This window comes from Uloborus diversus, chromosome 2 (genome assembly GCF_026930045.1).
Source record: "Uloborus diversus isolate 005 chromosome 2, Udiv.v.3.1, whole genome shotgun sequence".
Classification (NCBI taxonomy): domain Eukaryota; kingdom Metazoa; phylum Arthropoda; class Arachnida; order Araneae; family Uloboridae; genus Uloborus; species Uloborus diversus.
This window is the reverse complement of record NC_072732.1, coordinates 10,039,350-10,052,301: the sequence shown is the minus strand read 5'-3', so window position 1 is coordinate 10,052,301 and position 12,952 is coordinate 10,039,350. Positions and strand designations below refer to the sequence as shown.

Here is a 12,952-nt window from a genome sequence, read left to right as displayed (position 1 = left end):
TCAATGATTTAAAATTTTTTAACTGTTGCCATCTTATGTTTGTTAATAAATAAAATATTCGTAATTAATTCATGCAAGGCTTTTAAAATAACTTTCAATTTTCGCTCTTTGCTTTGCTTTTGCAATAATTCAGACACTGGGATGGTCGGTCAAGTTTTTGCATGTGTAATTTTGTTTTTGTTGGGAATATTGCTTCCTCGTCAAGCATGGGGAGGGATCAGAAAAAAAAAAAAAAGAAAAATATAGAAGAAAGTTTCGTGATGGCCACAACATACTAGTTACTCATGTTTTCAGTTTATGTATAGTTTGAGCCATTTTGAACATGCCACTCAAAGGTGCCAAATGACAGTCAGGTAAACACTGAACATGAGTAAAAAATTTCCCTTTTTACTGCAAAATAATCTCATTTTTCTCCATGGAACCTTTTCTGAAGCTCCTTCATTTTTTTTTTTTTTTTTTTGTTCTGAAACAGAGTATGAACCTTGATATATGTGGGTTTTTTTTTTCTTAATCAAAGTTCTTTTTTTAAAAAAAAGCACGTTTTCATAAATTTTTATTAGTCTGTATTTGTGTGCTTATTACTGTGAGGAAAAATATGTATCGTTTTCTTTTATTACAACTATATTAATTTTTAAATTTTTTTTTAAAGATGTAGACATCAGATCAGAGCATGGTTCCAGTGATTAATTGGTGATGATGCATCAGGTGCATGCAGAAGATGCGGTAAGTGTGCATTAATTCTATTCTGTGTTCTTTCTGAGTTGTGAAGCAAAGTAATGTGATATCCATAAAAAGCTTTTGTCGCAAAATTAAAATGAAACATGATTCCTTTTCATTTTACCTTTCGCCACTTTCTAACTAAGCTTTTAGCTATGGATTACTGCTTTATTCTGTGCCTTTTTAACCCCCGACACACAAAGGAAAAGGGTTATAAGTTTGACGTATCTGTGTGTCTGTCTGTGGCACTCTAGCACCTAAACGGTATGGACAGATTTTGAAAGAAAAAAAATTGTTCAAAAAGAGAGTTGATCGAAAGTGTTCTTAGCTGTGTTGCGTCTTTAGATGACATTAATTAACCCCAGATATTAATTAAAAACCTCTAAAAGTTTTTTTTAATTTAATACTAAAATATAGAGAATTTTTTTCTGTGTCTGATGGAATGGGTTTGGATCTTCCTTGTTTCATAGAATTTGAATTATAACGTTTTTTATAGCAGATTTAATAACGGCTAAGCCTTTATTCACGCGATTGATCACCAAATTCATTGTTGGCCGACAAGGAGATTAAAAGCAATGATTTAAAATAATATTTTGTTCTGTTGCCAGTTTCTATTCAATCTTTACTAATAATAAAGCAGTAAGTCTCTCTGTCCGGAGGATGTCTGTAGGATGTCTGTAGGATGTCTGTAGGATGTCCGTAGGATGTCTGTGACGCGCATAGCGCCTAAACCGTTCAGCCGATTTTCATGAAATTTGGCACAAAGTTAGTATGTAGCATGGGGGTGTGCACCTCGAAGCGATGTTTCGAAAATTCGATGTGGTTCTTTTTCTATTCCAATTTTAAGAAAAAAAACTATCATAAATGACGAAATTATCATAACGTGGAACCGTAACATGGGCACAAGCCAATGGGCGAGATACGAAATTATCATAACGTGGAACTGTAACGTCGGTACAAGCCAATTGGCGAGAAAATTCACCATACATCATTTGTAAATATACAAGCGAACCAAAGACCTTTATTTTTTTCTATTACGGGCGAAGCCCGTGCGGGTGCCACTAGTAGCAAATAAAATACTTGACATTGATTTTTAGTACTATAAGGCTTTTAAAAGGATTTTCAATTTTCTCTTATTCTACAGTTGCGACTCATTCGGGGTTTTTTAAAATTTTTAATTTTATCGTTGCTTGTTTCTAGTTTGTATTACTAGTTACTTTTTATTACTTTTTTTTAGTTCCTGCAGAAACATACTGATATTAATTTGTAGGTAAACATAATTGGCAAGAACTCCTTTTCCTAGAGTTTTATTTTATTTGTGTACTCAGCAAACTCTTCCCCCCATCCAATACATCTTCATCAAATTCAACAGATTGAAAAAATAGGTTTATTTCAAGACCTTCCACTTAAAATATGTTTTATAAATATCATTTTTGATGTATTGCTTTTAATTTTAAATGTCATTTCTGCAGCGTTGCATAGATGACTAATCATGACTAATATCATCATTATCATGAATCTGGCATTTCATTTTGTTCGACCAATAACATCGAACTCAATAGAGCACTCCTTAAATTCTCCCTTTTCAAGTTCCCAAAATATGCATCAGGCTGCATTATTTTCTGCAGTACCATCAAAGCATGAGCATAATCCTATACCATCTCATGTGGTTCCAATGTCAACTCCTAAAATTGTTTTTTGAGAAGGAAAATGGATATTTTTGATGACCATTGGTGATCAGGCCATATAGTTTCAGTTAGACATCCTACATACCGAGAAATTGGACAACGGTGCGCCGCTATCCGCCATGTTTAGTCCAAGTGTCGTCAGCTCGAAATGCTGTGCTGTGTGAATTTCTAGCTTTCCCATGGAATATAGGACATTAAATCTTTTAAGTACAGATTTACTTTTTTTCTCCTCGTATTTTTATAAAACGGCAAATACCGAAGTCTGGCAATCCGGCGCTAATTGTTTCGTGTCGTCATAGTGCAATCAAAGAATTTTTTTTTCTCAAATTTGTTCATAAAGATAGAAAACAAATAGATACTTGTGATCTGCACATAGTATTTCATAATACAGTGACCACCGCTTATTAAAATCACATTCGTTCTCAGGACATTTGATTTTATAAAGCGGCTGATTTTATAAACCGGCATACCTACTTTGTAAAAAAAGAAAGGTTTTGAAGTTTAAATACCTTAAAAAAAGAAATGAATTACGTCATTTACTTTTGTTTGAAGTATTTCAAAATACAGCTGTCATTTTTAACTAACCATGAGGTTTTTTTTTTTTTTTTTACACACAGGTCTTAAAATATTGGCGTATTGCAGTTTGGTTAACAGAATTTGAGAGTAAGGATTCAATATCGTTTAAGATTTTACAAAACGCACTGTAACTTTCAACGTTATATTTTTCTTTTTGCTCTAAAGTACATAGTATAACGTAAACATCAAGCGCTTTTCTGACATCTATTGAAGAGGGGAAATTCGGCAACGAGATTTCCTCATCTTCTGTGACCTTCTACTTCACTTCTTGGAGCTTCTTTATCAATTTTGTACGCAACATATCCAAAAGTGATTTTATAAAACGGCGATAATGATTTTATTAAGAGATGGTTTTAACATGTTTTGATATTGCAATGATTCTGTTCTTCCAGATTTGATTTTAAAAAGCGGCTGATTTTATAATCCAGTGATTTTATTAGTGGCGGGTACTGTATCATAACTAGCTTCAATTTTTTCTATACAATCTACAGTGATATTTGGGGCAGAAGATGCATTATGGTCTACGGGGAGTGAGTATCTTTGGACTTAAGATGGCCGCCGTTCCAAAGTTGTCCAATCTCTCCATATCTAGGATCTCTAGTTTCAGTGTAGTCGAATCTCGTTATCACGACACCTTAGGGACTGTCAACAAAAATGTCGTCATAACCGGAATAGTTTAAAAATTCATAATTAAACATTAGTTAGCAACAAAATTGGATTTAATGAAGAAATTAATAGCATTTATATGTTTTTAATTAGATTTAACTAATGACAATTTGAATTATTGATAGATATAACAAAAATTATTTAAAAAAAAAAAAAACCTTCACTCCCCCCCCCCCCACCCCAATTCTAAAATACTTTCCAATAAGTGTTTACTAAACTTTTTGAATAAAATTTTTAACGCTAATCCTTTCCACGAAATTATCAGAAAGAAAGAAACCGATTCAAGACTCTTCACTTTTGTTCGCAATTTGATTAGATTTTAAAAGGCTAATCCCCATCTTTCGAAGGTGAAAAAACCCTTAGTAATTCTTTTATCCACTTTAGAGTTGTGTGTCCCTTTTCAATCTAATGAGGAGCTCTTATCTCTTTTTCTCTCTTGGCAGAAGCTTGTAGTGACCACCTACAGCTTCAGGTAGCTATGGTTTTTCTCTTCTTCTGCTGTTTCCCTCGTCCAGTATTACAATCCACCTGCTTTGAATTTCTTTCTATTGTCCCTCAACGTGTCAAAATCTGAAACCTGTACCTTTCAGAACTTATCTACTCGCCATTCTTGAGGTGTCATGCCTGGTCAAATCTCTTTTCATAGTCCAAAGTTCGTACAACAAACATTTCCAGGTGTTTTCATTATCTTATACATATAAAATCTGAGTATCTATCTATCTATGTCCAAGCTTCTTCTCCCGAACGACAGCGAACTGACCATCGAACCAGGTATCGATGGATTCGTCATCTTCCCGTCTTCATGTTTGGCTATTTAACATAATCCTCCGATAATAATTAGCGGAGATATCAATTAAAAATTATTAATTATGACTCTTAGATTTCAAAATAAAATCCCTATTTTTCGAAGGCTTTCCTCCATTCAAATTATTATTCAGTGCTTCAACTCAACTTTCCGGATGAACGCTTTTATTAAAATTTACAGCGTGAAGAATATCATTGAGATGAAAGATCTGTTGCCATTTCTTTTTCTCGAATATGAACAGGTAAAATTCTTGTTTTTGTTTTGAGGCTTTTCCTGTAATCAGGGGATTTAAATTGTTTACTTTTTTGGGGGGTTTTCCGCAATCTGCCGCAAAACTACACTGACTTTTTTTTTTTTTTTTTGGTTCAAGCCTGAGTGTTGAACTCGCGTCACTTGACATAACTTTTATTTAAGAGGTGGACCGTGCAAAGCCGGGCGACGCAGCTAGTTTTACTGAAAATTTGTCAGTTTCAAGGAAATTTTTGATCTAGTCTACGCAGCTCGAAGCATCGTCGTAACCGGAGTTGCACCAAAAAAACTGTCGTAAAATCTGGAGCCACTTAATATTAAAATAACACAGCATATGTTCAGGACTTTCAAAAAGTGACGTGACATCCAGAGTGTCATGAAATCCGGGTGTCGCGATAAATGAGGTTTGGCTGTATAAGGAGGGCATGTCACTTAAACATCATTTCAAGCCAGTGGCAGAAAACAAGTTCATGTGTTTGGAAAGGCCACAATATGAAACAACTTTCAGTTAACACTTATTCCCAGTAGCAGAAACTTTCTAGCCAGTCTGCAAACACTATTTTGGGCAGTTGAAAATAATCTGCAGCGTTATTATTAGTTAAGTTTTTGTAAAATACACAAGTCCCTTGAAAGGTCAAGATTCAGATATGTTTCAACTGGCCAGTGGCCACTAGACCCGAAAAACTTAGTAGCCCCCACCCGCCACAGAGTTTTAAAGTATAAAACGGGTAGGGGGGGGAAGGGGTCACAACTTTCATAAAAATGAATAGAACTCTGCACACTATGAAAAACATTTATTCAATTCATATTTATTTAAATGTGGAAAATTCGTTAAAATAGGTTTTTGAATTTTTTTCGTCAAAAAATGAATAAATAAATAAATTAGTGAATGAGAAGTTGGCAGGAAAACTGCATTTTAGATGAATGTTTTAGTTTATAGTAGAGCTTCCAAAGCAATGGGGATCAAATACAATTGTGCAGATGAATAATTCATTTTTCATGAAAATAATTTAAAAAAAAAAATGTGATTAATTGTGCATTTTATGTTACCTTCAATAGTTTGTATTAAAGTAAACTGATCAAAACTTGATCCAATTCCTTTTTTTTTGGGGGGGGGGGGACTTAGGCAAGTAATAGTCCTCTGCTATTTCCATCTTGCGAATGACCAAACATGGCGTCTACACGAAAAATTCAATGATTATAAATAGATTTTTTAATTTGTAAAGTAGCAATAGAGAGAGAGTCAAAATCCTTGAAATAGTCAGTTTTTTAGCACATTTAGCCTCTAAAACAATGAATATAGGATAATATTGTAAAGATAAAGTTTTGCATTTTTCAAGACAATAATTAAGAATTATCCGAAAAAAAATGGGCACATTTTGTACAATTTTCAGCTGCGTGAATTGCAAGAAAACATCTAATTCCATTTATTAAAAGGTAGGCACCTTAAGAGTCTTGCGTACCAACATCTTGGGAATGACCAAACATGGCGACTACGCCAAAAATTAAGATCTTGATTTCTGAATTTGTTGCTAAAAAAATAATTTAAAAATAAAAATCCTCGTGAGACTACACTTAAGATGAAAAGTTTTTAGCGCTTTTGGCGTCCAAAGCAATGAGGATAAGGTAAAATTGCTGCACATTTTAAGTCATTTTTTATTAGTTTGCAGTTAAATGAAACATCCAATTCTCCTTTGTTTTGGAAAATGTAGGCACTTAAACATCTTATCTACTTTGATCTTATGAATGACCAAATATGGCGACTATGTTTCTAGCTGAAATGCTGAAGCATCCATCGCTTTTCTGGTGAAAAAATGAACTCCTAATGATCTTTTTACCAAGTTGTATTTCTTTTTTTTTTCCCCCTTTTATTTGTTCTTTTTTTTTTTTTTTTGTTTGTTTTTTGGTAAAATTATCTGCAGGGCAGCTGAAAAATCTGGGACGCGCGGTCTAGCAGTTTCTGCTACCGTACACTTATTTATCTACTTTACCATGTGTTCCTTCACCTGTGCGTTCTGCATGATTATTTTCAATGATACAAAAACTGTTTTAAAGATAGATCTTATAATTAATAACTGGTAATACAGCTATATATCTGTACATGTGTTTCCTTTTAAAATATTGAAATACAGTGGAGCATCGTTTATAGGTTTCTCTTTTATACGTTTTTATCAATTACACGTTTTTTTTCAAATTGGTCCCTGCAGAGTCTGATACACATTAACTGTTTACCTATTTACAGTCGAGTCCCGATTTACGCGAGGGATGCGTTCCAAGACACCTCGCGTAAGTCGGAATTTCGCGTTGTGGAACAACATGTGTTTAGTAATTTTTTATAAGCATACCTAATTTTTTCAGACGTTTGTAAACACCCCTCATATTGTTTCAAAACCATTTATTAACTACTAGTGGTACCCGCACGGCTTTGCCCGTAATAGAAAAATTAAAAGGTCTTTTAGTTCGCCTGTATATTTACAAATGTATGGTGAATTTTCTCGCCAATTTGCTTGTACCCATGTTACGGTTCCACGTTATGATCATTTCGTATCTCGCCAATTGGCTTGTGCCCATGTTACGGGTTCCACGTTATGATAATTTCGTAAATTACTCGTCCATCTTATGATATTTTTGTTCTTAAAATTGGAATAGAAAAAGAACCACATCGAATTTCCGAAAAATCGCTTCGAGGTGCACACCCCCATGCTACATACTAACTTTGTGCCAAATTTCGTGAAAATCGGCCGAACAGTCTAGGCGCTATGCGCGTCACAGACATCCTCCGGACAGAGAGACTTGCAGCTTTATTATTAGTAAAGATATATTGAATTATCTTTTACAAAGGACGGAACACCCCTCTTTCTAGCCCCTTCAAACCACAATGCAAGAGCAGCTTCCATTTTCATGATGTTAGTATTTTGCTTCGAAACTACTCTGCGAGCTTCAGTGTTAAAACTAAAACTTTTACGGATTTCCTTTTCTTGATTTTTAATTATTCGAATTGAAGATTCACTCGTACCTAATTTTCGCGCTACTTTTGATGCACTTTTTAAGTGTTCAAGCTTGTCCAGAATTTGACCTTTTCTTTAATCGTCAAAAACTTTCTCTTCCCTCATTCGGAAACTTTAGTTGAAAGAAAACGTTTGGGTGACATTCAATTTTATAAAACGTTCATATGTAGAATGAAAAAAAACTGAATGAAAAATACCGAGTGGATATTGTATAATCGAAAGCAAAGCAATGTTTAGACTAGTACAGTGAGTGAACTTCCTGTTTCAGTGATTCCAAAGGGATGAAGTCCATTCACGAAACCAATATTTAGTGTCAATGAGGCCCATATTAACACTCCGAGATTCTATTCTCCGAAATTCGTTGCCTAACAACAGGAATGTTAAAAGTAATCACAATGTAAAATTTGAATCAAGGCCTCTCTGGAGCAAGCATGACATTTATTGCTTTCTTAGGAGTTGCATCCTTATCTTTATACATAAAGGTCTAAGCTCTGTCCGGATGTCCGGGGTAAACGTCCAAAACTACTGGACGGATTTCAACTATTTTTTCGCCATAGATAGCTACATAATCGGGGAACAACTTAGGCTATAATTTGTTCCTTAAAAACTTAGTTTTCAAAAGTTATGGTGGAAAACAGCAAATTTCATGTAATATCCCCATTGAATGATTAAATATAAAATCCATTGTTGGGTAAATTCGTTGCCTAACAACAGGAATGTTAAAATAATCACAATGTAAAATTTGAATCAAGACCTCTCTGGAGCAAGCATGACATTTATAGTTTTCTTAGGAGTTGCATCCTTATCTTCTTACTACTATTATATATGCGAAAGTTTGTCTGTATGGATGAATGGATGTTTGTTACTCTTTCACGCAAAAACTACTGAACGGATTTTGATGAAACTTTACAATAATATAGCTTATGCATCAGAATAACACATAGGGTAGTTTTCGTCCCGTTATGGGGGGGCAAAACCCCCTTAGGGGGGCAATGAAACACAATTTTCGTATAAATTCTCTAATATAGGGATGAAAAAATACTTGCACATATTTACATTATATGTCCATCGAAAGCTCTGATTTTTCTGCTGAAGATGGCACCTGTTCAAAATTTCTAAGTAGAATAAAAAATGAGTTATGAGCTTTTTAGATCCATGTTCGAAGGCTTTCCTAAACTCAGTACAGTATTTAGTGTATCATCTCAACTCCCTGTCAATAGCGACAATTGTTGTATTGTTGACTATCTTTGCTTTTCGTGACTGTTCAAGGCTTTTCTCAAGTCAAATCTTGAAGTAAGATTTTTTCACAAGATTGGCAAATAATATATGATTTGGCTGATCATTTTCCATTTAAACGGAACTTTAATGTAATTAATGGTTTTTATTATTATTTATGCTGATTGAACACTTACTCATTATCCAATCAACCAGCAGATAGCCAAAATTTTTGCAGAAAGATTTCCGTAGCTGATGCATTTGGCAGTTTTTTTTCAACGTCGCTGTTTTGAAGCCGAAGACTACGTCATAATGTTTCTCAGCTTTCACCATGTGAACAAAATATCGTCAATCAAAGAATCTTTAAAAAACTTTTTTTACTGTGTTAAATGATCCAGCAACTAAATTAGGTAAATCCATAAACAGCACAAAAAACTTCCATTAATTTTCCTTTTTGCACACTTTCAAAACAATCGCCAAATTTTACTACTTATTTTGGAAACATTTCGGATGAAACTCTTTAGCGCCATTTATGGTGACCAAAAGTATCTCAGCACCTAGCGATAATATCTCTGTAACGAAAATTAATATCATATCGTTTTACAAAGTAAGGAAAGAAGGAGGGAGCATCATCGAAGGTATTCCAAAACGACTCTCGCAAATTCGGTAAAATCGCACCAAGAGCCCACAATGATTGAAATTTCCCAAAATAACCAAAGCAAGTATAAGGGGATTACGAGCAACGTCAATAGCAATACAGAGAAGGTTTTAGACTCCATGTTAAAAAAAAAGTATCAACAGATTAATCTTTTTAAACATGAGGAGAATAATTTCATGTTTTGGAAATTTGTATATGCTTAAATATAGTGCTTTCGTTTCTAAATCAATACTATTTTGTTCTTTATATAATTGCTATTTTACTTTTATGGGTAAGGAAGAAACTCAATTTTTAATCACGTCAAAACGATGTGTTTTAAATTCTTTCACTTAAACCAGAAAGCAAAAGCAAGTAACGATTTTTTCTCATAATTATTACTGACCCAGGCAACGCCGGGTATTTTTGCTAGTCTATTTATAAAGTTCAGAGAATTCGCCATATACTTGAAGACACATTCAAATTCAAGGTTTTCCTCCGTCATGTCCACGACAGTGTAATTTTTTTGAAAAAGGAGTTAAATTTATTTTAATGCTTAAACATGCCCTGCTTTATGAGAGTCATGTGTACTCTCATTTCATTATAAGAAGACACAGTTATGTTGCTCAATTTTTTGTTGAAATATAGAAGTTGCAAATGTCATGTTTGCAACATATGCAAGACTTGGAAATCACCCAAAAATCTATTTTTTGAATCTTGCAGATATCAAGCATGTGCTTTGTCAAAAATTGCCTACAGTGTTTGAAATTTCAATCCTTTTAAATCTTGTAAATTTATAAATTATTTTGAAAGTTTTGGAAACTAACAGTTCCCCATAAGGTACCTTAAATATGCTTATTAGTATTTTATTTTTAAACTTTTTCTTTTTCAGTTATTGAATTATTGCAGTTACTTTTTTGTGATTGTGTGTTAAATTTTAAGTGAATGAGCTGTTAGTTTTTTATTCTGATGGACCCCTTTTTTTTTCTTTTCAAATTAAATACCTGAATTATTCTTTGTTATGAGTTTTTTTTATTTTCTTGCTGGGTAAATGTGAGTTGCATAAGCCTCCATTCAAATACATTTTAAGTTGAAGTTAAGTTATATCTTTTGACTGAAAATAGAAACATTTATCAAAGCAAAGTAAATTAAAGTGGTTTCAGATTTATGTTTTGAAGTTCGAAATTTTTCTATTCCAATATTAGCCCCCCCAGTTCTGCTTGTTTTTTTACTGCTCCTATCTGTTTTACCTTAATCGTTAGAGCCGCTCCCGAGATACGAAATATATATATATATATATATATATATATATATATATATATACATACATACAAAAATTGCTCGTTTAAAGATATAAGATGATTGCAATTTCAAAAAATTCCCGTTATGATTTGACAAGATTTATTTTCACAAAATTATTAAGAAATGAAAATACCAAAAAATTGTTCTTTTTACAAAAATTAAGTTCTGTTCTTTTTTTTCCCCCACAAAATCCGGCCTAAAATAAAAACCTGGACTGACCCTTAGATCTTTGCATACAGAATTGATGTCATATATAGAAAGAAGTTGGAAGCGCAGGACTGAATAAGTAGAAAAAGGGGAGAATTAAATCCTCCCTCCTCCAATATTTTGATTTTTTTAATTCAATTTTCCCTTTCTGTATTTATAGTCTTTCACGGAAACTTTGATCCGCAAATACTGTATTTTCAACTCCTCCATTCATATTTTGTTATCGTTATTTCATGTACCCAAAGGAAAGCTTCTGAAGTGTTTTGTATAGGTCATCCAAAATTAAGAAATATCATTTCTAATTTATTATGAAACCCCTGGTCACGGGTTAACCTAAAGCCCCCAGCATCTCAAGTCTTTTAAATGTATCCTACCATCCTGAATGTTTTTTTGCGACATTTTTAAGATGTCCTGTTTTTATTTGTGTGTGTCCTTTGAAAATACTGAAATGGATTTTATTTCAGATCAGACCTCATCGTGTGAAGATGAAGGAAAAGTCTTTCCACTATATTCAGCCAAATGACTGTGTTAACTGAGGCACATCCCTGTACACTCTCAAAGATGAAAATCATTTCCCACGTGACTCGATGAAGAAGCTTTAGAGTTTGGTAGACAAATCAACTCACTTGTGATCATTTGTTTTTGTTGATAAGATTTGGTTTTGTTATGTGGACAACAGTCTCCCCTTTCTATATTAAAAATTACTGTTATTCGATCAGCCATTTCACGTTACTTTTACTGCAGACGTCGCTGTCATATTACAACAATTTTTTTGGCATTATGAGTTGTTGTACTGTGAAATCATGTGTGCACCCCATTATTTGATTTAGTCGTATTGTAGCAATAGTTTCTCATCCTTTTGCATTGGTTTTTTTCCCCGACCGTTATACCTGGAATAATTTATGATTGACTGCTCATACCTGCCAACTTTTACTCATTTAAGCTGTCACCTACTAGTCCCAATTTTTAAACATTTCATAAAATCTTTAAGAAAATCGTTACACTTGTTCATTTTTATCCTCTATGTGATTTACCACAAACCACATAGACATTAATAACTTTGTGCTGTGAATTATTTTTGATCCTCCCTATTATTATTTTATCTATTGTTGAGGACTTGCATGCTCAACCTTTTATCACACCGCTTCAAGCATTTCTATCCAATTGCATCCGAGTTTGTTCAAACCTGCACCATTTTCAAAACTTTGCACTAATTTTTACCAGACTTGCCAAAAATCTAGTTAAGTAGGATTTTAAGAAAATTTATTTACCTAAAGTGACTGTTAATAGCATTTAGGATTTTGGTAAGTTTCGGAAACCAAGGAATTATTTTCAGCCTTTCTCCATTTATTTTATTTTATTTATTTATTTATTTATTATTTTTTTTTGTGAAATAAACATAGTTGTCAGTAAATTTAAATTTATTAGACTGGCATGTTTTTTATTATTTGAAACATTGTTTTAGACACAAATTTTCCCAAGCTGGCAGGTATGACTTTTATATCTTTAGCAACTCATGATCAATTTTTTCTTGTGAATTTTTAAATGATTTCTGGCAACGGAAATCACATTGAACGTAGCTCTCCTCGGGACAGAAACCTTCCTTTCGTTCTATAGAGCCACTTTTTACTTACTGAATTTCGTCCAGTTTTGTAACTTTTTAAATACTTGAAATTTAATGAATCGTGTAAACAGATTTTAGCAGGTTATGATATCTACTTTTTGAACTCAGTATTTTTGACTCCGTTGAAAACTGCTTTTACAAAAATGATTTTAATTTTAAAGTATATTTTAACTGTGAATGTGTTTGTCTATTGTTTGTAATAGGAGTGATAGCCTGCCATCTTTACAAATCTTAGTTTTACATCCACTCTGGAAAAGAAAT

General features: G+C 33.2%; 1 protein-coding gene across 1 annotated transcript in view; it reads left to right on the top strand.

The window, feature by feature from the left end:
* LOC129217795 (cyclin-dependent kinase 5 homolog) overlaps window positions 1-687 on the top strand; it is a 151,906-nt gene extending 151,219 nt beyond the window's left edge. Inside the window, exon 18 of the mRNA XM_054852135.1 lies at window positions 650-687. Within this exon, the coding sequence (XP_054708110.1) occupies window positions 650-687 (38 nt within the window). The remainder of the gene's footprint in view (window positions 1-649) is intronic.
* The last annotated feature ends 12,265 nt before the right edge of the window (window positions 688-12,952 follow it).